This window comes from Prunus persica, chromosome G5, assembly GCF_000346465.2.
Source record: "Prunus persica cultivar Lovell chromosome G5, Prunus_persica_NCBIv2, whole genome shotgun sequence".
NCBI lineage: Eukaryota > Viridiplantae > Streptophyta > Magnoliopsida > Rosales > Rosaceae > Prunus > Prunus persica.
The window spans coordinates 13,418,123-13,438,559 of NC_034013.1; the positions used below are offsets into that span (position 1 = coordinate 13,418,123).

A 20,437-nucleotide genomic window follows, 5' to 3' on the forward strand; every position below is an offset into this window, starting at 1 on the left:
TGGGGGTGTGTGTATCGATGTACTAGGGTTAAGTGTTGGAGGACCTTTTTTGTCTTTTGACACAATAATAAAACTTAAAAGCTTAATGACTTAAGTATTGAGGTGAACAAAGAAAAATGTGGGGTTTAAATAGAAAAAATTCTTTCATCAATATCAATAAACTTTTTTTTTTTTTGGTGAAAATCAATATCAATAAACTTCTCTCTCTCAAAAGTAATCAAACTCATCACCAATCTCACAGTCACAACCACACCATCTGTTGTACTACTGTCTCATTCAGTCATTCTCTCTGAATGAAGACCTAAAAAATATATGGTTTGAATTGTTGAAAACAAATTCGTAGGGTATCCTAAAAGGCGTCCCTCAAATAAAATTATTTGAGGGATCTCTCAATAGAAGGGGACTGATATATATATGGTCAGTCTATTTGAATATATAATTTAATGGTAATGAGTACGGGGGTTGATCCATCACTTGAGTACGCAGAGGGGCTCCTGCCACATTGCTGGTTTTCAACAATGAGAAAGGATTTTCTACTAAAAACATTGAATGCATTTGCAGTGTTGACGGTCCACCAAGAAAGGCAACAGGAATGGCTGTTATATTGGGCACACACATACTGAATTATTCACCAGAGATAGCGACATGGAGAATGGTGGAATATATCACCATTACTGGCTCTGAATGAAGAGAAATTTTCCACATCCTTGCAGCAGCTAAATAGAGAGGTTTGTTGCCTTAAAAACCATTTATGTTCAATACCTTGGACAACATTTGTTCCACCAAATACAGCACGACTTTGGTTTTGCCATCCGGAACAGCGATATGTAGCAGTGTCCCCCGCTTTGATTATCTTCACCTCTTGAACTTTGGAACTCTGTGATATAGACCTGCGCAACCTTTTCCGATGGCCTTTCATGGAATATTCACGAACAGACTATATAGGTCAGTTCCTTCTGTAAATCCATTGCATTTTTTGACATTCCATAGGCCACTTCCTCCTTCAAAACCATACCCATTTCCACCTTTGTATCCATGGCCTCTTTCTAGTCTATAAGTTATGTGATATATAGATAGTGCATCATTATATGATATGAACTTTATCTGTGTGAGTTGTGTGCTTTTGTCAATGGGATTGTCTTGTGATTCTGAACAGGTTCTTCTTTTTGTAATATATATTAGCTGCTAGATTGCTTGAAAGGACCCGCCTCGAATTTCCCAAAACCAGAGGCGAATCCTGTGGAATTCCCGACATCACCCTGATGCTGGGCCCATTTACTAAAGACTGAGACTTTCTGCTGAAATTTCGGCTGAGTCTCCCCTATAAATTGGACATTTCCCAAAATTACAACCTGCATAAAACACAATTTAATATCCACAACTGGCAGCATGCACAATATAATTTCATGCAATTCACATAAACGGCCTTCGGCCTTCCAATAATTCTCAACTACCAAGCACACTAACAAATCAATTCATGCCTTAAACAAGGCAAACGATAAATTCAAATATAAATTATGACTACTAAATTTCAACTTACATCATCTAACTTTTTCAATTTCAACATACGAGGTTTTAACCTCCTAACACAATCACATTTTCACCTAAATTTCAGAACCAACAACAAGGTCCGAACCAATCTCCATAACAATATGACTAACATTTAGTTTGCGGCTGCACCTAATAACCTTAGGCTGCCTACGTACCCTCACTGAGGGATCAAGCCACACGTAGTTCTTCCCTAAAGCCCAATTCCACACATCGGCAATACCTTTATTCATTTCTCTGTATTTCATATTATCTCCCCATACGCCGGTATTACCAACGCCACGTATGGGGTTTGTCAATATGCCGGATAACCTACGTCACGTGCGACCATACCATACTATCACAATATTTCCACATACGCCGGTACAACCAATGCCACGTATGAGGCCTATCTCAACGCTGGATAACCTACGCCACGCGAGACCTGAACATCATATCACAATATCTCCTCATACGCCGGTACAACCAACGGCACGTATGGGGCCTATCTCAATGCCGGATAACCTACGCCACGTGAGACCTCAACATCATATCACAATATCTCCCCATACGCCGGTACAACCAACGCCACGTATGGGGTCTGTCGACACACCGAATAACCTACGCCACGTGCGACCTCAACATATTATCACATAATCTCCTCATACGCCAGTACAACCAACGCCACGTATGGGGTCTGTCCGCACGCCGGATAACCTACGCCACGTGGGACCTAACTTTCACAGGGTGGTACTTGTAGTGTAACCAAAATCCGGGAATGTGCCTAAGGTAGTGCGTATAGCACTTCAAACTGACATTCTATACTCTTTTTATACATTTACAAACATATATAAATATATAATTTAATTCTAATATTGTGTAAATCTCAACAATAGTCTAGCATCCCGATAATCCCCCTAGGAAGGTGAGACTACTCTGGAAGACTCACGGTCAACTAAGGGTCAAATTACCCTAACCCTGGTCAAACGGGCCTAAGGGGCCCACGACCTCCAAATTCCGATCCGAAAGTTCCTATGGGTTCTACAAGGTACAGAACACTCGTCCTGCAGTTTGGTTCAGATCGGACGGTCAGATCGCTCACGATCGCACAATCTGACGGTTAATATAAAACGTAAAATTTAAATTATTAAATCAGAACATCCGGGGCTCCGATTCACGATCCGTGAATTCCTACACGATCCTAGAAATACCTAGATTAACATATATTAAATTTGAGACCATCCAACGGTCCTAACCTATCTAACCCGGATAACACACAATAGGCGATATCCGTTCGATAGTCAAACGACGTCTGAATTGAGATCCACGAAATCCTACGCACTCGTGACAACCTAAGGATCTCATCGAGTTAAAGTGCAACTTTTTCTACAGTGCCCACGCGCCGCTGCAGGCGCCGGCAGCGCGTGGGTGCCCAAAGCGATTACGCATGGCCAGAAAATCTCAAAACCATGACTCAAAACTCCTACCCTAGGTATAACACCATATTTGGAGCCACTTGTTCTTGGACATACCCCAAAAACTGACCGGAAGTGGCCGGAATCGAGATCCCAAAACCGGCCGAATTTCAATTCGTAAATCGAATTGCCTACGCTAAGAATCGATTGAATCCTACCCAACAGGTAGCTAGAGCATGAAGAATAGATGAATTTTCATACCTTGATCGCCAGAAATGGCGGCCGGATGAGGGAGATCGGAGCAGCGAAGTTCGAGCGAAAACCGGGCAAAAATCTCCTTTTTCCGGCGGCTGGAGCGGCGGCCGATGTCGGGGAAGGGCCGAGTCATGACGCAGAGGCCGAGCTGGTCCTTTTGGCACCGGTCTCGTCCGTAGCCGCGGCCGGTGGCTGGAGATTCGAGGAGAGAGAGAGAGAGACCGTCTGGGAGAGAGAGAGAGAGAGCACGCGGGAGGAGAGAGAGAGAGAGAGAGAGAGAGAGAGAGAGAGAGAGAGAGAGAAATCTGATTTTTATAAAAATCCCATTTCGAAATAATTATGATTATGCCACTAGGTTTCTTCTGACTATATCTCTCTCGTTACAACTCCGATTCGAGCCCACCATGTGTCTACGAACTCATCTCAGTACGACCTATCCAAAAATACCAGTCACTGCCCCAAACTCTTTCCAGGTAAGAAAATGACCAAAATACCCCTATCCCAAGGGGCAACTTTATAATTTCACTTAAATAATTTAAAGAGGGGTTAAATTTGGAGTCGGGGTGTTACATTGCTAAATATGGCTTGTTCATCAATATTGCATACTCATAATGACGATCCTTCTTATGGAGAGGGAAGGGTTCTCAAATTCAATCAAGGAGAGTGATCCACATGAGGAGATGATTTTCTTTCAATTGCATATTATCTCCACTTTGGTCTCCATCATTTTAATTTTGACGATTCAGTTCTAATTTTTATTTTTATTTTTACATACTAATCAAGTGCTACAAATGCAAAATTGTTCAGGAAAAACAACGAATTATCATGTTTTGGATTGATTGCAAATATTTTGGATAGACGAAAGTCTTCTCATGTGTGGTAGTTACATATTGGCACATTGAATTTCATCAATTAATTTGACAGAGATTACATCTTGTACTTGATTGCAAGCCAAACTAAATTAAACTACATAACTAAAATTGCCAAAACGGAAATGATAGGGTTCAATGTGGGAAATGAGTCAAATTACATGGACCAAAAAATGTACCCTAGTAGCGTTAAGGTTACAAAATTGTTGTGAAGAATTCTCCATAATTTAGCAGATCACAAATTTTCCATCTCCATGCATGTTCATGCATTGTAGACATAGTCATAAATTAATTCACAATATTGAAAATTGAGAAGATGAAGCCTTCCTTCCTCTACTTTTGTCCCTTGGAAATTGAAACGGAGAAAAAACGCCTTACATTCTCAAGAAAGACCAAAAGACTACTCGGTATCAGCTTTGTCTAAAGTAATCTCATCCCATGCATTAATTGAAACTCATCAATATCAATAAACTTCGATCTCTCAAATATAATCAAACTCATCCCCACAGTCATCACCACACCATCTCTTCTATATCTTATCTTTCTCATTCAGTCATTCTCAGCGAACTAAGCTTAGTTTGAAGAAGAGACACGCAAATGGCGACACCAAAAGAGCACGTAGAAGAGATACGAAAGAAAAAGTTCTCCATAGGAGCAGAAGCAATCAACCCTTTGACTGAGGATCTTCACCAGGCTGTCAAGAATCTCTCTGCTGAACTCTATGCCAAAGATATTCATTTCTTAATGGAACTCATCCAGGTGAGTTGTTTTATGCAAATATGCATTCCTAATATATCATGGCTTTTATTAGTTTGCTGTTAAGGTTGAGCGCATAGCATTGTCTTAGAATCTTTTGAATCTCTAATACTTTAGTGTGTGTATATATGAGTATATCTGAGTATATATTTGTCAGTCTATTTGAATATATAATTTAATGGTTCATGCTACTTACTTTACAGAATGCAGAAGATAATGAGTACGCGGAGGTGGTTGATCCATCACTTGAGTTCCTCATAACGTCTCGGGATATAACGGGCACAGGGGCTCCTGCCACATTGCTGGTTTTCAACAATGAGAAAGGATTTTCTCATAAAAACATAGAATCCATTTGCAGTGTTGGACGGTCCACCAAAAAAGGCAACAGGAAGCGTGGCTATATTGGGGAGAAAGGTATGTCTTATATAGATGTTTGATTTTGACTGTAATCAATCTTAACATGCTTTATATATGAAAGAAAAATGTTGGCATGTTATATGTAGATGCTTGGAAACTAAAGAAAAAAATACTACCGCGTTGAAATCATACCCATGTTTTTGTTCAAATCTGAGTCAAGCTGTTGTTGTCTATTTGGTTGCCAATAAGCATGTTGATGTTCCTTGATGCTCTTTTTCATTTGTGTAGTTTATGTATCTCCATGATTTTTGCTGATTCAATCAAATTTGTGATTAATATACAGGAATTGGTTTTAAAAGTGTGTTTCTCATCACTGCACATCCTTATGTGTTCAGTAATGGTTATCAAATAAGGTTTAGTGAAGATCCTTGTGTGCATTGCAATCTCGGGTACATGGTTCCTGAATGGGTTGATACAAACCCTAATTTGTCTGACATAAAACAGTTATATGGTTCTGCTTCTGCCCTTCCAACAACAACATTGATCTTACCTCTAAAGCCCGACAAGGTCCAAGCCGTGCAGCAGCAGCTGTCAATCATACACCCTGAGGTTCTGTTGTTTCTTTCAAAGATTAAGAGGCTCTCAGTCAGGGAAGATAATGAGGATCCAAGTCTCAGCACTGTTTGTGCTATTGAGATAGTGAGTGAGACTGACTTTGTGACGAGGAAGAACATCGATGCGCAGTCCTACACCCTCCATCTCTCTGCAGAAGAAAGTGGTAAGGTGTTTGAAAATGAATGTGGCTATTATATGTGGAAGCAGAAGTTTCCTGTCAAGCAGGAATGCAGAGTTGAGAGGAGAATGGAGGTGGATGAGTGGGTGATCACCCTTGCATTTCCAATAGGAGAACGCCTTCGCAGAGGAATGAACACTTCTTCTGGGATCTATGCATTCCTTCCAACTGAGATGGTGACAAATTTTCCCTTCATAATTCAAGCTGATTTTCTTCTTGCATCATCAAGGGAAACAATTCTCCTGGACAACAAATGGAATAAGGGTATTCTTGATTGCGTGCCCACTGCATTTGTTAATGCATTTATCTCGCTTGTTAGATCTATTGTAGATGCTCCTGTGTCTAGTTTGCCTCATATGTTCAAGTTCCTGCCTGTACAGAGCTCTTCCTATGAAGAATTGAATGTTGTCAGGGAGTCTATAAAGGCAAAAATTGTTGAGGAAAGCATTGTCCCTAGTGAGCCCCACAAGGAGCAGAAGTTCTTTTACAAACCTCGTGAAGTGGGTAGGTTGATGCCTGCTTTTTGGAATATTTTGAGGAAGGCGGAGGATCAAGGGGTAAGTTTGATTAATCTCTCATCTCATGGAAGATATGTTCTGTCGTATTCATTTGACAAGGTCGAGTATGATCACATACTGAGTTTCCTGGGAGTTGAACCAGTAGACAATGAATGGTATGCTAAATGCATCCAGGGTACTTCCAATCTTGTAACTGGGGTGTCGGATGTTGTCTACTTGGAGCTTCTTCTGTTTATTGCTGATAATTGGGGGTCCAAATTTTGCCGCTCTAGCATCAAGAACATATCCTTAATTAAATGTGTGGGGAATGGAATTAAATCTTTGTGCAGCATAAGTGCAATCCAGAATAGTCGAAGTAAAGTTTGCCTATCCATTAATTCTTGTCATGTCTCATGGCTGATTGATTGGAACTGCGAGTTTATATCCGTTGCTAGCTTTCTTTTTATGCCAAAAATCACACAGGAAGCTATCTGGTCGTGTTCTCGGAAGGAGACATTGGTGAAATGGCTTTCGGAGCAAGTCAAGGTCTGTTCTGTAAGCCTATATGAATACGCAGTTGATCTCTTTGACAAGTCACTTAATGAGAGGAAGCTTGTTATTGCAATTGCCCACTTTTTGTATCAGTCATTGTGCAAAAGTTACATCTCAGATCGAGAAGTTGATAAATTATGCAGAATTATGCCTCTGGTGGATAAGTATGGGAGCATCATCAAATATAGGGCTAGGGTTATTGTCCCTGCCAATGGAAGCAAATGGGCGGGGTTAACTGATTCTAATCTGTGGAGAAAAGAAGGCTATGTTGAGTTAAGAGAAGATTATTTGGATTCAGGTCGTTTTGCTGGTAACATTACACCACAGAAGAAGCTCCTTGAGTTTCTTAAAGTTCAAGCTGGAGCTTTGGATGTCCCTTATATATCTGCCCCAAGTGATGGTATATCAGCATTATCTGCTCAACTTACTAAGCAAAATACATTTTTGCTTTTGGACTGGATTCATCACCTCATGTATCAAGGTGTTCGAATCCCACAGAAGTTCTTGACGTGCATAAAAGATGGGGGCTGGCTGAAAGTTACTTTGAATGGCTCTTCTGGTGTCAGGCCACCTTCACAGTCATTCCTACTTAAGTCATCATGGGGAAACATTTTGCAGGATGGCTCCGTTTTTGTTGATATCCCATTGATTGATCAGAGCTATTATGGTGAGAGAATTAATAGTTACAAGGACGAGCTGAAAAAGATTGGAGTCAGGTTTGAGTATGCTGAAGCATGTGAATATATGGGGAAGCATCTAATGTCTCTTGCTTCGTCTTCCACTCTAACCCGAGACAATGTACTTTCTGTGCTTCGTTTCATCAAGTTTTTAAGAGACAAGTATCTTTCCCCAGACGATTTTATCTGCAGTATTAAAGAAGGCCAGTGGCTTAAAACATCCCTTGGCTTCAGGTCTCCGGTAGGATCAGTCTTGTCTGATAAAGAGTGGGAAATTGCATCAAAAGTAAGTGACATTCCCTTTATCGATAAAGCATTCTATGGTGGTGAAATATGTAAATTCAAAAACGAACTTGAGTTGCTTGGTGTGGTTGTCTCCATCAGCAAAAGTTACCAGCTTATAATTGACAACCTGAAATCACCTTCTCGCTTAACTTCTCTGCCAGCTGAGGCTGTTCTATTGATGCTTGAATGTATGCAGCTTTCCAGTTCATCTGAGAAACTTGTCAGAGCATTGAAAGGAATCAAGTGCCTGAAGACAACAGTTGGTTACAAGTCTCCAAATGAATGTCTCCTGCCCCAAGTTGAATGGGGCTGCATTCTGAAGGTATTCAGTGGTCTCCCATTGATTGATCACAATTTCTATGGAAAAGGAATACATTCCTACAGAAATGAGTTGAAGAAAACAGGGGTGGTTGTTGATTTTGATGAGGCTGCAAAAGTGTTTGCTCGCTATTTCAGGCAGTATGCATCATCGGCTTCCATCACCAAAGAAAATGTAGAAGCATTTCTGTCCTGTTACAGAAAGCTGGAGGGAACTCCTTTTAAATTTCCTGCAGATCTTAAGAGCTGCATTTGCAAAGAAAAGTGGCTGCGTACTCGCCTTGGTGATTATAGATCTCCAAGAGAGTGCATTCTGTTTTGTTCTGATTGGGAATCTATCTCTCCCATATGCCTTCTCCCTTTTATTGACGATTCTGACACTTGTTATGGCAAGAACATTCATGAATATAAGCAAGAGCTGAAGAGCTTGGGGGTTGTTGTGGAATTCAAGGATGGGGTCAAGTTTGTGCCTTCTTGTCTTTATCTTCCCCAGAATCCGAGCAGCATTTCTCAAGAAAATGCACTTGCTTTGCTGGACTGCATACATATTTTATTGGAGGAGAAAGATTACTCCTTTCCTGATGTGTTCACGAAGAAAGTTTCTCAGGCATGGCTGAAGGCTCATGATGGTTACGAGCCTCCGAGCAAGTGCTTGTTGTTTGATTCCGAGTTTGGTAAGTATCTAAAGCAGACTGATGGGCCTTTCATTGATGAAGAGTTTTATGGTTCTAAAATTACAACATACAGAAAAGAGCTCTCTGAAATAGGGGTGATTGTTGAAGTGGACAAAGGATGTCCTTTGCTTGCCAGCCAGCTTGCTCTTCGTGATGAATTGTCCACTTTTGTTCGAGTATATAGTTACTTGAGTGAGTTTAAGTGGAAGCCGGATAGCAAGGCTGACAAAAGGATCTGGTTTCCAAAGGGAAATCAGAATGGAGAGTGGGTTAATCCAGAAGAGTGTGTTATATATGACAAGGATGAGCTGTTTGGCTTGCAGTTGACTGTTCTGGAGAAATACTTTGAGCATAACCTATTGGTGTTCTTCTCCCGTGCTTATGGGGTAAAGTCCTGTCCTTCAATTGAAGACTACTGCAGGCTCTGGAAGGTGTGGGAAAATTTTGAAGGTGGATTGTTGCATGATCAATGTTGCAAATTCTGGGGGTATGTTTCAAAGCACTGGAATTCAAAAACGGAGAAAACTCTTGCTGAGGCTTTGGTGAAAGTACCTGTTAATTCAGGCTCCGCTGGAATCTTGTTGTGCAACAAGCAAGATGTTTTCATTGCTGATGACCTTCAGCTGCAGTATCTTTTTGAACAGTCTTCTCACCAAGTTTTTGTTTGGTACCCTCAGCCTAGCCTGGCTTCCTTGCCTAGGACTAAGTTGCTTGAAATTTACAGGGAAATTGGTGTTCGTACTATCTCTGAATCAGTGCAGAAGGAAGAACTATTCCTAGCAAATGATGTTGAACTACAGTTAATTCCAACAGAGAAATTGATCGGGAAAGCACTGCTCAGGCTGATACTTGGTTTTCTAGCTTGTCCTCCCATTAAAATGGAAGCAGAGAAAAGGCAAAAAGCTGTCCAAGGTCTTGCCAATGTTGCTGTTGTGGAGACATCTGAACCAATCACTGTAAGCTATGATCTACCATTATCTTCTGGGAAAATTTTGAATGTGAGAGGTAGCCGAAAGGTACGATGGGATAGAGAAGATTCCAAAATTTTCACCGAGAAGATGGACAGATCTGGAGGATATAAGAGCATCATTGAGTTTGCTACATATTTCTCTGAAGCAATTTCTGAGTTTGTACTGTGGGAGATCCCTGATCATATACATGCACTTTCTGAGCTGATCAAGTTGGCCTTTGTGCTAGACCTTGATGAGGAAGCCGTTACTTTCTTGATGAAGTCCAAGAATTTGCAGATCTTCGTGGAGGATGAGGAGTTTCTGAATTCTGCCTACCGTTCTGAGTAGTTATGCTATGTGATTACAATTATAATAGTCTATCAGATGATGATTTGAACTATATTTTGTTTTGGTTGTATGCTTTTGTCTGTTGGATTTTCTTGTTATTCTGAACAAGTTTTGCTCTTTTATGATATGAAGCTTATTCTATCATCTGGTATTTTCATAATCGTTTACTTTCATCTGGTATTTTTTTATTGCTAATGATATTTCACACTACTTCGGATTCTCTTTCTACCAGAGGTGAGATTTTGTGACATACTGCTTGGTTGTTAGCATAATCATCCTTGACTTACAAGTCCTAATAGATTTTAGTTTGATGGAAAAAATTATGATCTGCATTGAAGTTACTGAGACTTTCTCAGACTTTCCTAAGATAATCTTTCACTACATTTAGCAGTTTTAAGTAAGCTGAAAGGAGCTTAATCAAATTATGTCTTCAACTTAAAACTCTGTCATATTGTTTTTATCTTAAAAATCTGTTAGAACATGTTTGTCATTAGGAGAAATTGCACAACAGGTTCTTAAGAAATTAGAAATGTTTAACTAATCTAGCGGCCTGAGATATTGCTAATATACTAATTGTGTTCGTACATTAAATTTTTTGTATGATTTCTTTGTACATAAGGTCACTTTTAGATTGCCATGCCTCATCAAAATCATCAAAATCACAATATACATGCTATGCAGAGTGAACTCAATTCAACATTGTGTCAGATTGTATCTGCAAATGCGACCATAGAGGAAAAAGCTTGTCAACAGTACAAGTGCAATGCGTGTAATAACACTGTACATCTGCTGATTACATTGGGACACAAATTTTGATCTGATAAACTTTCTACCTTTGCAAAAAGGACATGACTTATAAGTCATGGCCTAGAAATTACAGGAAAAAGGAAATCCCAATGGCCAAGTACAAGAAATAAGATGGAAGGAAAAAGATGAAAAATACTCTCACTCTTCCTGCTCATTCCTCTTAGCTAACGTGTCTGCTCTCGTGCAGCTCCATCCTGCACAACAGTATAGGTGCAGTCCCACCCAGCAATGGTAAGAGATAAGTGGAATATGGGGTTGGCAATTTCGAACCCAAGGCCTCTTGGCTTCTTGGAACCAAGCTGTCAGGGAATGGATCAACAATGTATATCAAGCCTCACAATTCCTGATGCAATCATGTGGCTGCAGATTTCTTAGCAGCTACATAGGTGGTTCTGTCGTGGCCACCAGTGCAACCTGCGTAGTAGCATCCCTTAACGTTCAATAGATTCTTTACAGTGTTTGGTCTGAGTGCATTTTTTATTCTTCTTCTTCTCCTTCCTTTCTGTTTTGTCTTTGTGTCCTGGACCTGAAACATGAAATGAAACGCTTGGAGAATAGAAAACCAATCTTTTTTCTGCTTATATTATAACAAGGCTAATTAATTAATTAATCAAAGAACTCATAGGATATTTACATCATTGGTTTCAATCATCGACCTTACGCTATCAACACTGCTGTCAGCAGACTCAGCACTTGGTGATTTCTTATGCTTGAAATCCTCATCTGTGATGTCGTCCTTACCTGCATTACATCAATTCTACAACTGTTCATATTTCTTGTCCATGAAGGAATATTCTACAAATTACATGCACCCCATTTTCTATGTTGCAACTTACTGTCATCATTTTCTATTTCCAGAGGTTCCATGCAATAAACTCTGAAACTTGGTGACGCCGGACACAGATGGATTTTGCTGTTCCGTTGCATGCCCGCATCATTAACTTCATCCTCTTCCTCTTCCTCCCCCTCTGTGGTTTCCCCCATTGCAAAAACCCCCCCTATATACACATTCACCCCCTTGGCCTCTTTATCATCTTCCACACTAAACTCCGCCCCATCTCTCCTGATCTGGTCCTCATCAGACTGTTTTGCTCTTCTGTCAAGCTCTGGCAATCTTGGTAACAACTCCAATGTTTGTGGTGTTTTAGGAGATGGTAAATTTTCAAACTCTGGTGAAGACTGCAGCGAATGAGGCACAGAGATATCTACCTCTTCCTGTTCACCATCCTTAAGTAGCTGTTTCTTGGAGAAAGTGTGGGAGGCTTTTAGTTTTTTTGCCTTTGTCCGGCCTCGGATCTCCTCAAATTTTCTCTGCAAGAGTGAACGAATTCGAGGAGGCACAGCTTCACCTTCTGGGGTGAGCTTTGAGTTTTGGCCACCCATTGGAGAGGAGAACAATGGGAGGTTAGGCCACAATGGCAGGGGAAAGAGATGCAGAAGATAAGTGGTTAGAAAAAAAAAACTTATGAGGTAGAACGGAGAATTTGAAAGAGAAGGGTCAAGGGGAGTTAAATAATTATAGGGAAACTTGATGCTAATCAAAAATTAATAATATGGATATATTTGGTTTGGTGAACTGTACACTATGGTTTTAGATTTGCTTGTGGTTAATAATAGCAAATTGTTGGTATTTTGCAAACTCAGCTCTGACTATGAATCTCCTATATTTGTGAACTTTCAATTTTTCCAGTTGTGCCCTCCTGCCTGTCATGATCAAACAAACTTACTATATTTGTAGTTGTGTACATGTTTTGCTGTTTCTTTCTTTGTTTTGCTTTTGCTTTTGCTTTTGGGGCCATGTATTTCGGTTGTTGAAAGAGTCTTGCGCAGTGCCTTAGCAAGAGTCGAAGGATTAATGTATGCCAGCTCCTGTTTATCTCTGCCAACCATATGTGCCAGCTTCAACAAAATCTCAAGAGCCTCAAATCATAGCATTCTTCTGACCTCTCTGAGCTCTAAACAGAACAGATAATTAAGATGGCTACAACTACAAGTCCAATTTCATTGCAATGCAAATGTAATGTGAATGAGCCAATTTCCGAATAATTAAAGAGAAAACCTGAATTATATGGATCCTTTGCTCATTTAGTGGTATTTCTCTTCTCAATGTTGAAAGAGGTCTCAAGTTCAAATTTTGCCTATCTCGTTGATAAAAATAGCATAATAGAAAATTAGCTTTAGGTTTGTTCTTCATGACATTGAAAAGACTTGTTGTGTGCCCCTTAGACAAAGAAATTGACTTTGTATCAATTAAGCAAGGAATCCAAACAAAAATCTTCATACGTTTATTTATTTATTTTTGTGTAAATGCTTATTTTTCTTTCTACTTTTAAAACAAGGAAAGAAGCTGAAATCAACCCATGTGCGCGCCCACATTCTAGGTGGGGCTAGCTTTCATTTTGGACCCGGTTCTCTCCAAAAAGGATTTTTCTTTATGCGAAGTTGATATATGCTTTGCTTCTTTTCTTCCTTCTCTCTTATCATGGTGACCTCTTTGAAAAATCAATTTGCCTTTATGAGTGAAAAGCTAGAGATTCCTGTGGCAATAATCCCTACCCCTAATCTTTTTTACCATCTCAGCTTCAAACAAGGATGCTAAGCATTAGGTTCATTTTAAAAGTTACCATTTTTTACATCCACCAATATCTTAAGAGCACTAGGGTTTGTGGAAGTACTTTAATATCTTCACAAAGAAAAAGAAGATTCATTTCCTTTTATGGACTTGGAACATAAAATCATTCTAGAAGAAAGAAGTTTACATATTACTGCTACATTAACATGATCATCAAAACTTAGTGCACCCACTGATTTCTTCTTCATCACCTGCTTCACTTGAAGAAGTTACTTCTGTAATCCCACTAGAACTTGAGCACGATGAAGAAGAAGACACAGGACTTTGATTATTATTAGTCTGAGGTGCATGAACCATTTCAGCATTGTTAACTCTGATGCCTTCCTCATCATCAGTCTTACAACTTCTTTTCTTCGAAAATATTCGACACAGAACCCAATTTTCTTTCTCGTTTAAAGCATTCTGTAGAAAATCACAAGCAGATTCAAATGGTGTTTCTTGATTATTGGGTTTGTGGCAAGCACAAAAACAAGAACTTTATGGTAAACTCACCTCGGCTGTGTTGATGGAGGCTGTAGTTTCTGCATTGACAAGGCAATACTCATGCATGACCCAATCTGTTTTACAACCATTTGGAGCCTTTCCTCTGTAGAAAACAAGAGTCTTTTTCTTCCCCACAATATGGTTCCTCCTTGAAGATACAATCTTTTTATCAGTGCCGGTTGCTTTCCAATAACCAGAACTTGTCACCCTGTTGGCTCTGCTCCCATTCCTGTATTTTGATTCCTTGTTGCTGAAGAAATATCTCTCTTGCTCCAAATCACCTACACACAGACCACACATTACATACATACATATATATATATATATATATGTAAAAGTCTGTTAGTATAAATGGAAAACTATATACTTAAGCACATATTAAACATAATTATTTTCAGCTAACCTGGCAAATCCCACGGATCATACATGCAAACATTGACCTCAGGAATTATTGAAGCAGGCAGAGGGCATGAAAAGACTTTGCATCTTAGGTACTGAAAGACCAGCTCTTCATCTGTAGGCTGGAAACGAAAACCAGGAGGCAATCTGATCATCCCATTTCTAACAAAGTTGAACTTGTCCATTGTTGAAAAACAAAAACAAAAACAAAAATGAAAGCCTTTTTCTTGATTCTTAATGGCCTCTGTCAACTGAGATGAGGAATGCCGAGCAACCATGTCAAGTATTAATAGTCCAAGAGAAAGAATTTGGAGAGAGAGTATCTTTTGAGTGGTTGTGCAAGAAAAAGAAAAAGAAGATTGATTCCAAGCTAGCTAGCGGCGGTGTGAATATAGAATGGGACAACAATCACTGGATTAATACTTTTTCATGTTTGACAATAAAAAAAGCTTTTTTACTTACTTAAAAGATCCTTTTCTTGTTTTCTACATGTAATAATCTCTGTAATTTGTGATGCAAATTAAATTCTTAGATAAATCTAAGTCGTTGTTTTAGTTGGCATCTCATGTGAAAGAAAGACATGTTAACAAGCAACCAAAGAGCATTGGGAATTATCAGTAATTATCGGATATTATTATATTGGAGGTGCTGATGAGGCCGTGGTGATTTTGAAGGTAAGTTCACATTTTTTACATATAAATTAAAATGGATTGGTGAAGATTTTCTTGTAGAGATGAAGTCATCCGATGTCATGCTTACTAATCAGATGGGAAGCACCCATAATTAAGTTAAAGGGTGATTTTATTGGCACTCCATTATTTGCTCTTTGCACCCCATACTAATTTTAAATATGAATAATATATTTTATCTTTGTACATAATTATCGTTAAGGACAAAAAAACATTTAAAATAAAATTTAAATTTACTCACTACACCCCTAGTTAGACTTTTTTCTCAAACCATCATGTTCCTACAACCCTACCAAGATTTATACACTTATATTTGTGAAAAAATATCTTATATTTATTCATGAAGGGTGAGACTGAAGTTAGAGAGGCTTCGAATGAGGTATGAGTTTATTTTTTGGTGTTTTTCAAGTTTAGGATTTCATGATGGTCGCCGGTTGCATTCAACACACCAGTACCAAACGCGATAGGTAAATTCGATGGGATGCCACTGAAACATTGCACTTATTTCGGTTGTGTTTGACCGGCCATTAACTAGAGATGCGGTGGAGATCCACCGTAACATGGAACGGTGTTTGGTGGTGTATTACCTAATTTTTACCTACAACACTACAAAAAAAAGTGGCAACAGTTACCATTTTGTCACCAATTTTTGTGACTATTGTGGGGGTTACTAAAGGTTTTAGTCACTAAAAAAAGCAAAAAATGTCACTGAAAGCCTTTTTAGTCACCAAAAAAGTCAAAAAATGTGACTGAAGCCTTTAGTAACCCCCAAAACAGTCACCAAAATTGGTGACAAAATGGTAACTGTTGCCACCTTTTTTTGTAGTGCAATTCAGTGGCAACGAACCGAAATATATTTATTATTTCAGTAACTTGGTATCGACCACAAATTTAATGCAAGCTATTTTGAACTTACTCCCATTAAAGAAACAAAAACAAGGTGACGCCCCTAAAATAGATGAATGTGATGGTCATCTCACTAAAAGGCATATGAAAGGTGTTCGTTTCGGGATGTCACCTCTCAACGAAGGTATATACAACAATCTTATCTACATTCCGATAAGAACACCTAATAAATTGCTCTAATCCAGACCTCTGAATATACCCTTTGAATATACCATTATTTGGATTAGCCCACCAATTCCACTCACGAAGGGTAGATATCTTCAACATGCACCTAAGGGTCTCATGTTCCTAGTCAACTACAAAAAAAAAATTATTTATGTTAATTACCATGAACGAGACTTATATTATGCCTTCTATAGTTACAGTAAAACGACTTACCTAGTTATTCCAAAGTGCAACTATTATGTGAGTTTTAAAACTCGTAAATAAAAATGGATCAATAGGACCTACTCGAGATGGCTCAGTCCTCAACATTACTATCATGAGTAGCAGTTACATCTTCAACCTCTGCGTCAACATTACTATCAGCGGCTACATCTTCAACCTCTGTAGTATCCTCAAAGTGGTCTAGGGGACCATGCTGGTGCTAGTCTTCTTGATAGGCTAACTGCCCTGCTCTATGTCTCCTCGTTGAGGCTGTGGGACGCTATCTATCAGGTTGAGATGATGAAGCCTCAGTAGTACCTCTGCAAGTCCTCTTTATATCTAAAAAAAAAATAATATTAAGTACAAACTCAGTTAACGAATTTGATAGATAATCACTGAAACAAGAAACGAATTCAGTAGACTACCACTGAAAAACTGAAACACATTTTACACAGGTAAGTTAATGAATGGGGTTCATGAGGGCAATTTTGGAAGAAAAATTGGATGTAGTGAGTAATTTTAAATTTTACTAAAATTCAGTGGGGTGTAAAAAGAATGTGGGGTGCAAAGAGCAAATTTAGGGATGCTAATAAAATCACCCTTAAGTTAATTATTTACCTCAAGTAATTATCACAATTGATCAATTGGTCCAATGCTATGTAATTATTTTTGTAGTCAACTCCCTCCCAAATCCTTATTAATCCCTTGATCACTATTATGATGAGTTTTTCCCATCATGCACATGCCCTAATTTTTTGTTTCACAAACAACAAAACAAAATTACGGGTCTGTTTGGAAGTTCTTATATAGGAAGCGCATATGCATATAAGCCCTTTTTATTGGAAGCGGTTTTGTTAGAAGCACAACAAAATATTCATTAAAAAAATCAAGTGTTTCATGAAGAAAGCAATTGATAGATTCTTCTTTATAAAATGCTTTATTTAAAAGCGTGTGGTAAATGCTTTTAACCATTTTAGAAGCACACGAAGGATAATAAACAATCTCTAAGATTCGACATGCAATCGTGTAATGTACTATATGGCTGTTGAGTAATTGTCTCTAAAAGCAAACTTCCATGGACTTTATAAAATAACTCAGCTATGTTCAACCCGATACAGGGAACTCCAAAATCATGCACAGTGTAAGCCGATATCTTGATTCGTCCTCAGATGCCCTAGTGATTTAAGTTGCTTTTGGTTGTTCTTCCAAATAATTTTTCTTTTTCTTTTTCTTTAGTGGTTTTGGATTAATTAGTTTAACTACTACATACTTTTCTTTTGAATTATGGATGGCTGACACATAAAGGCACCAAAGATTTTGGTTCCTTTTTCTCTCTGAACAATTGTTTGAATGAAAGAGTCCCAAAAAAGCCCCTGCGTTTCTGAAAAGCTAAGCTACCTAAATCCTTAGAGAGCTAGTCAACTCAGATTGGTACTTTCCTTCATTGCGAAGATGTAGCTTTAGTTCCCTCTTTCCATGCATGCAAATGTTGGATTTAGAGATCTTCTGCACTCTAATTTAAAAAGCACCCAATTTGTTTAAAAAAAACATGCTGTCTGGCCAATTGCTTGAGACACAGCAACAAAAGCTAACATGCTTGTTTTCTTGTGTTATATATATAATCTTTGTTGGTCATGTCTTATGGCTTCATACATGGCCCTCAATGCTGCTGCTTTCTCTTTCCATTGAATCTAAAGCGATTCTTTCATTTCAATAATTGGTTTAATTCAGTGAGTTTTGTGTTCTTTAGGGGGCATATTATTATTGGACTAAAGAAAAGACGTTAATCATGGTGTGTATAAATGGGCATATCATGCATGTGTTTTTAGTATCAAAAAGTTTAAGAACGGAGGAAAGGGAACCAATGCTTAATGCATAAGAAAGTCTTTCTAAATTTGCTCTCTTTTCAAAACACTTTGCCTAAATCTCTACTTTAAACAATTTTTATGGTTGAATTACCAGGGATGTCAAACCATTTCCATAAGGTTTAGTTCAAATGCTTTCATATATAATTTTTTGCATAATCAATGAATCTTGTAATATCAAAACTATGTCACTTATTCCTATCTAACGAGTAACTTTTCAGTGTGACCGTAACATCACATGTGACGTGGTAGAATAATTCACACATATTATAACACGTGTATATTTATTAATAATACATTCTGAAGTAAAAAAAAATATGTCGCCTACTCATACACGTGGGTTAATAATACTCACATCTTCTTATTGGGCCTATACTATCTTCTTACTGTTCTCAATCCATATCTTCTTCTTTGGGCCTAGAAAACCAAAAGGTTGAAGTTAAAATAATGGGCTCCAAATCCAGTTTTCTGGTAAGATCTTGCCCAGCAATTTTAGTCCCCTCTTATTTGTTGTCCGGTGTCTTTCTTAGGCTTTAGTAAGTTCTAGGGTTTTGCAGAGCGTGAGACGGTGAGAGTGTTCACAAAGCTGAAGAATTTAGAGGGTTTTAGCGGATAGGCGAGCACAAACTGCCATGGATCCTTCATCAATGAACAACCCTGAGCTCCTTCAGTTCATCAACGTAAGTTCTTGTTCTTCTTCTCCCCTGTCTAATTCCCTCGAAATCTCATGAGAAAGAACAGGAAGTTATTTGCTTTCGATTGGAGCGGCTCATAACTCTGAATTTATTGGGTTTAGGGTTTCTGTTTTTATTTTTAAATCTATATGTTTATTATTGCATATTATATAGTCCATATCGTTGAGTATGTCTGCATATTTTATTGAAAGCTGGAATTTTGATCCCCTGCTGCTTCAATATTTCGTTTTTCTGAATTTGGTTCTGACACCTACTTTTGTTTTCGATTATAAGTTTTCCCAAATAATCTCAAGATTTTATTTGAGCCCTCAATTTACTTATGCATCAGAAATTGGCAGTTTTGGGTTGCTTATACGTTATCATACTAAGTTATTTAAGAAATGTAAGAGTGAAAATCTTCATCTTTCAGTGTGTAGTTCAAGACTTCAATTCTTTAGAGTGGCCACTTTGTCCACATTGTTCAACATTGTCCTAACCCTAAAATTGTCTCTCAATTTCCCTTCAAGATCTCTATTTTATGGCTTAACATTGCGTTTTAGTGTTTTACTCCTTAATTCCAAATTGATGTTGGTACTAGTTGTGGGGAAAAAGAAGAACAATAAATGAATGATATGAAGATGTTGGCTATTTGAGATGTTACCTGTATTAAACTAAGTTGAAAAGTTTTTGTTCTTGATTGTTTGCACATTCACTAATTTCTAGTGATATGCTCTTGTAGTTTTGTCTAACAACATCAAGTTTTTCATGTCCTGCAAAACCAATTATTGTGTGATTATCACTATGTTATTGATGTTGCTGCTGCTAGTTATGTTACATGTTCTGCCAATATGTTACCAATATGTTATGCTATTGATGGCTTCTTTTTCTGAAACAATCTTGTGCTTGCTGTGCAGCAAGAGAAGGAAAGAGCAATGGTGAACGAGATGGTGGGAAAGCTTACAAATGTATGCTGGGACAAGTGCATCACTGGTACGCCCGGGAGCAAGTTCAGTTCCAGTGAATCAGCTTGCCTTGCGAACTGCGCCCGCCGTTATTTGGATATGAGTATGATTATTATGAAGCGTTTTCAGAACATGCAATGAAGGTCTAGAGTTTGACGTACTTTCTCAATTCCAAGATGTGGTTCATTTTTGCTTCTGGAATCAATTATATACCAGTTGAAGATGTTCTGTAATTTTGGAAACAGATTGTTCCCCCCTTCTTCGAACTATTGTATTTCAGCACCCTTACTTATCAATTTCATTTTTGGATGTTTCATCTTGTGATTAATTTGATGAATGAATTTTTACCAAAAGAACCAAAGGTGATGAATAAATTGCATG

At 38.4% G+C, this 20,437-nt stretch overlaps 4 protein-coding genes across 6 annotated transcripts; 2 read left to right on the forward strand and 2 right to left on the reverse strand.

Annotated features, from left to right (window-relative positions):
- On the forward strand, nucleotides 4,664–10,333 carry LOC18777845. Its single transcript, XM_020564768.1, has 4 exons — nucleotides 4,664–4,825; nucleotides 5,026–5,236; nucleotides 5,523–6,058; nucleotides 6,146–10,333. Exons 1-4 carry the CDS (start codon nucleotides 4,664–4,666, stop codon nucleotides 10,271–10,273), a joined length of 5,037 nt encoding a protein of 1,678 aa, XP_020420357.1. The 3' UTR covers nucleotides 10,274–10,333.
- Nucleotides 11,044–12,519, reverse strand: LOC18777480. 3 transcript variants are annotated; one of them, XM_020564535.1, is made up of 3 exons: nucleotides 11,917–12,519; nucleotides 11,742–11,821; nucleotides 11,044–11,606 (listed from the first exon to the last, which is right to left on the reverse strand). In XM_020564535.1, exons 1-3 carry the CDS (start codon nucleotides 12,461–12,463, stop codon nucleotides 11,433–11,435), a joined length of 801 nt encoding a protein of 266 aa, XP_020420124.1. In that variant the 5' UTR covers nucleotides 12,464–12,519; the 3' UTR covers nucleotides 11,044–11,432. The 3 variants fall into 3 exon arrangements, with proteins under 3 accessions (XP_020420124.1, XP_020420125.1, XP_007208863.1); XM_020564536.1 differs by having other exon boundaries at nucleotides 11,737–11,821; XM_007208801.2 differs by having other exon boundaries at nucleotides 11,715–11,821.
- Nucleotides 13,756–14,884, reverse strand: LOC18775739 (NAC domain-containing protein 83). Its single transcript, XM_007211087.2, has 3 exons — nucleotides 14,599–14,884; nucleotides 14,205–14,476; nucleotides 13,756–14,114 (listed from the first exon to the last, which is right to left on the reverse strand). Exons 1-3 carry the CDS (start codon nucleotides 14,870–14,872, stop codon nucleotides 13,866–13,868), a joined length of 795 nt encoding a protein of 264 aa, XP_007211149.2. The 5' UTR covers nucleotides 14,873–14,884; the 3' UTR covers nucleotides 13,756–13,865.
- Nucleotides 18,932–20,409, forward strand: LOC18777957 (mitochondrial import inner membrane translocase subunit TIM8). The gene is made up of 2 exons (XM_007209748.2): nucleotides 18,932–19,100; nucleotides 20,009–20,409. Exons 1-2 carry the CDS (start codon nucleotides 19,053–19,055, stop codon nucleotides 20,195–20,197), a joined length of 237 nt encoding a protein of 78 aa, XP_007209810.1. The 5' UTR covers nucleotides 18,932–19,052; the 3' UTR covers nucleotides 20,198–20,409.

Coding starts and splice junctions, on each gene's coding strand:
- LOC18777845 (XM_020564768.1), top strand. CDS start 4,664: ATGGCGACACCAAAAGAGCACGTAGAAGAGATACGAAAGAAAAAGTTC. Junction 4,826..5,025: donor TCTTAATGGAACTCATCCAG/GTGAGTTGTTTT, acceptor CTTACTTTACAG/AATGCAGAAGATAATGAGTA. Junction 5,237..5,522: donor TGGCTATATTGGGGAGAAAG/GTATGTCTTATA, acceptor ATTAATATACAG/GAATTGGTTTTAAAAGTGTG.
- LOC18777480 (XM_007208801.2), bottom strand. CDS start 12,463: ATGGGTGGCCAAAACTCAAAGCTCACCCCAGAAGGTGAAGCTGTGCCT. Junction 11,822..11,916: donor GGAAATAGAAAATGATGACA/GTAAGTTGCAAC, acceptor GATGTAATGCAG/GTAAGGACGACATCACAGAT. Junction 11,607..11,714: donor CGATGATTGAAACCAATGAT/GTAAATATCCTA, acceptor TTCATGTTTCAG/GTCCAGGACACAAAGACAAA.
- LOC18777957 (XM_007209748.2), top strand. CDS start 19,053: ATGGATCCTTCATCAATGAACAACCCTGAGCTCCTTCAGTTCATCAAC. Junction 19,101..20,008: donor AGCTCCTTCAGTTCATCAAC/GTAAGTTCTTGT, acceptor CTTGCTGTGCAG/CAAGAGAAGGAAAGAGCAAT.
- LOC18775739 (XM_007211087.2), bottom strand. CDS start 14,872: ATGGTTGCTCGGCATTCCTCATCTCAGTTGACAGAGGCCATTAAGAAT. Junction 14,477..14,598: donor TGATCCGTGGGATTTGCCAG/GTTAGCTGAAAA, acceptor GTCTGTGTGTAG/GTGATTTGGAGCAAGAGAGA. Junction 14,115..14,204: donor CCTCCATCAACACAGCCGAG/GTGAGTTTACCA, acceptor GATTTTCTACAG/AATGCTTTAAACGAGAAAGA.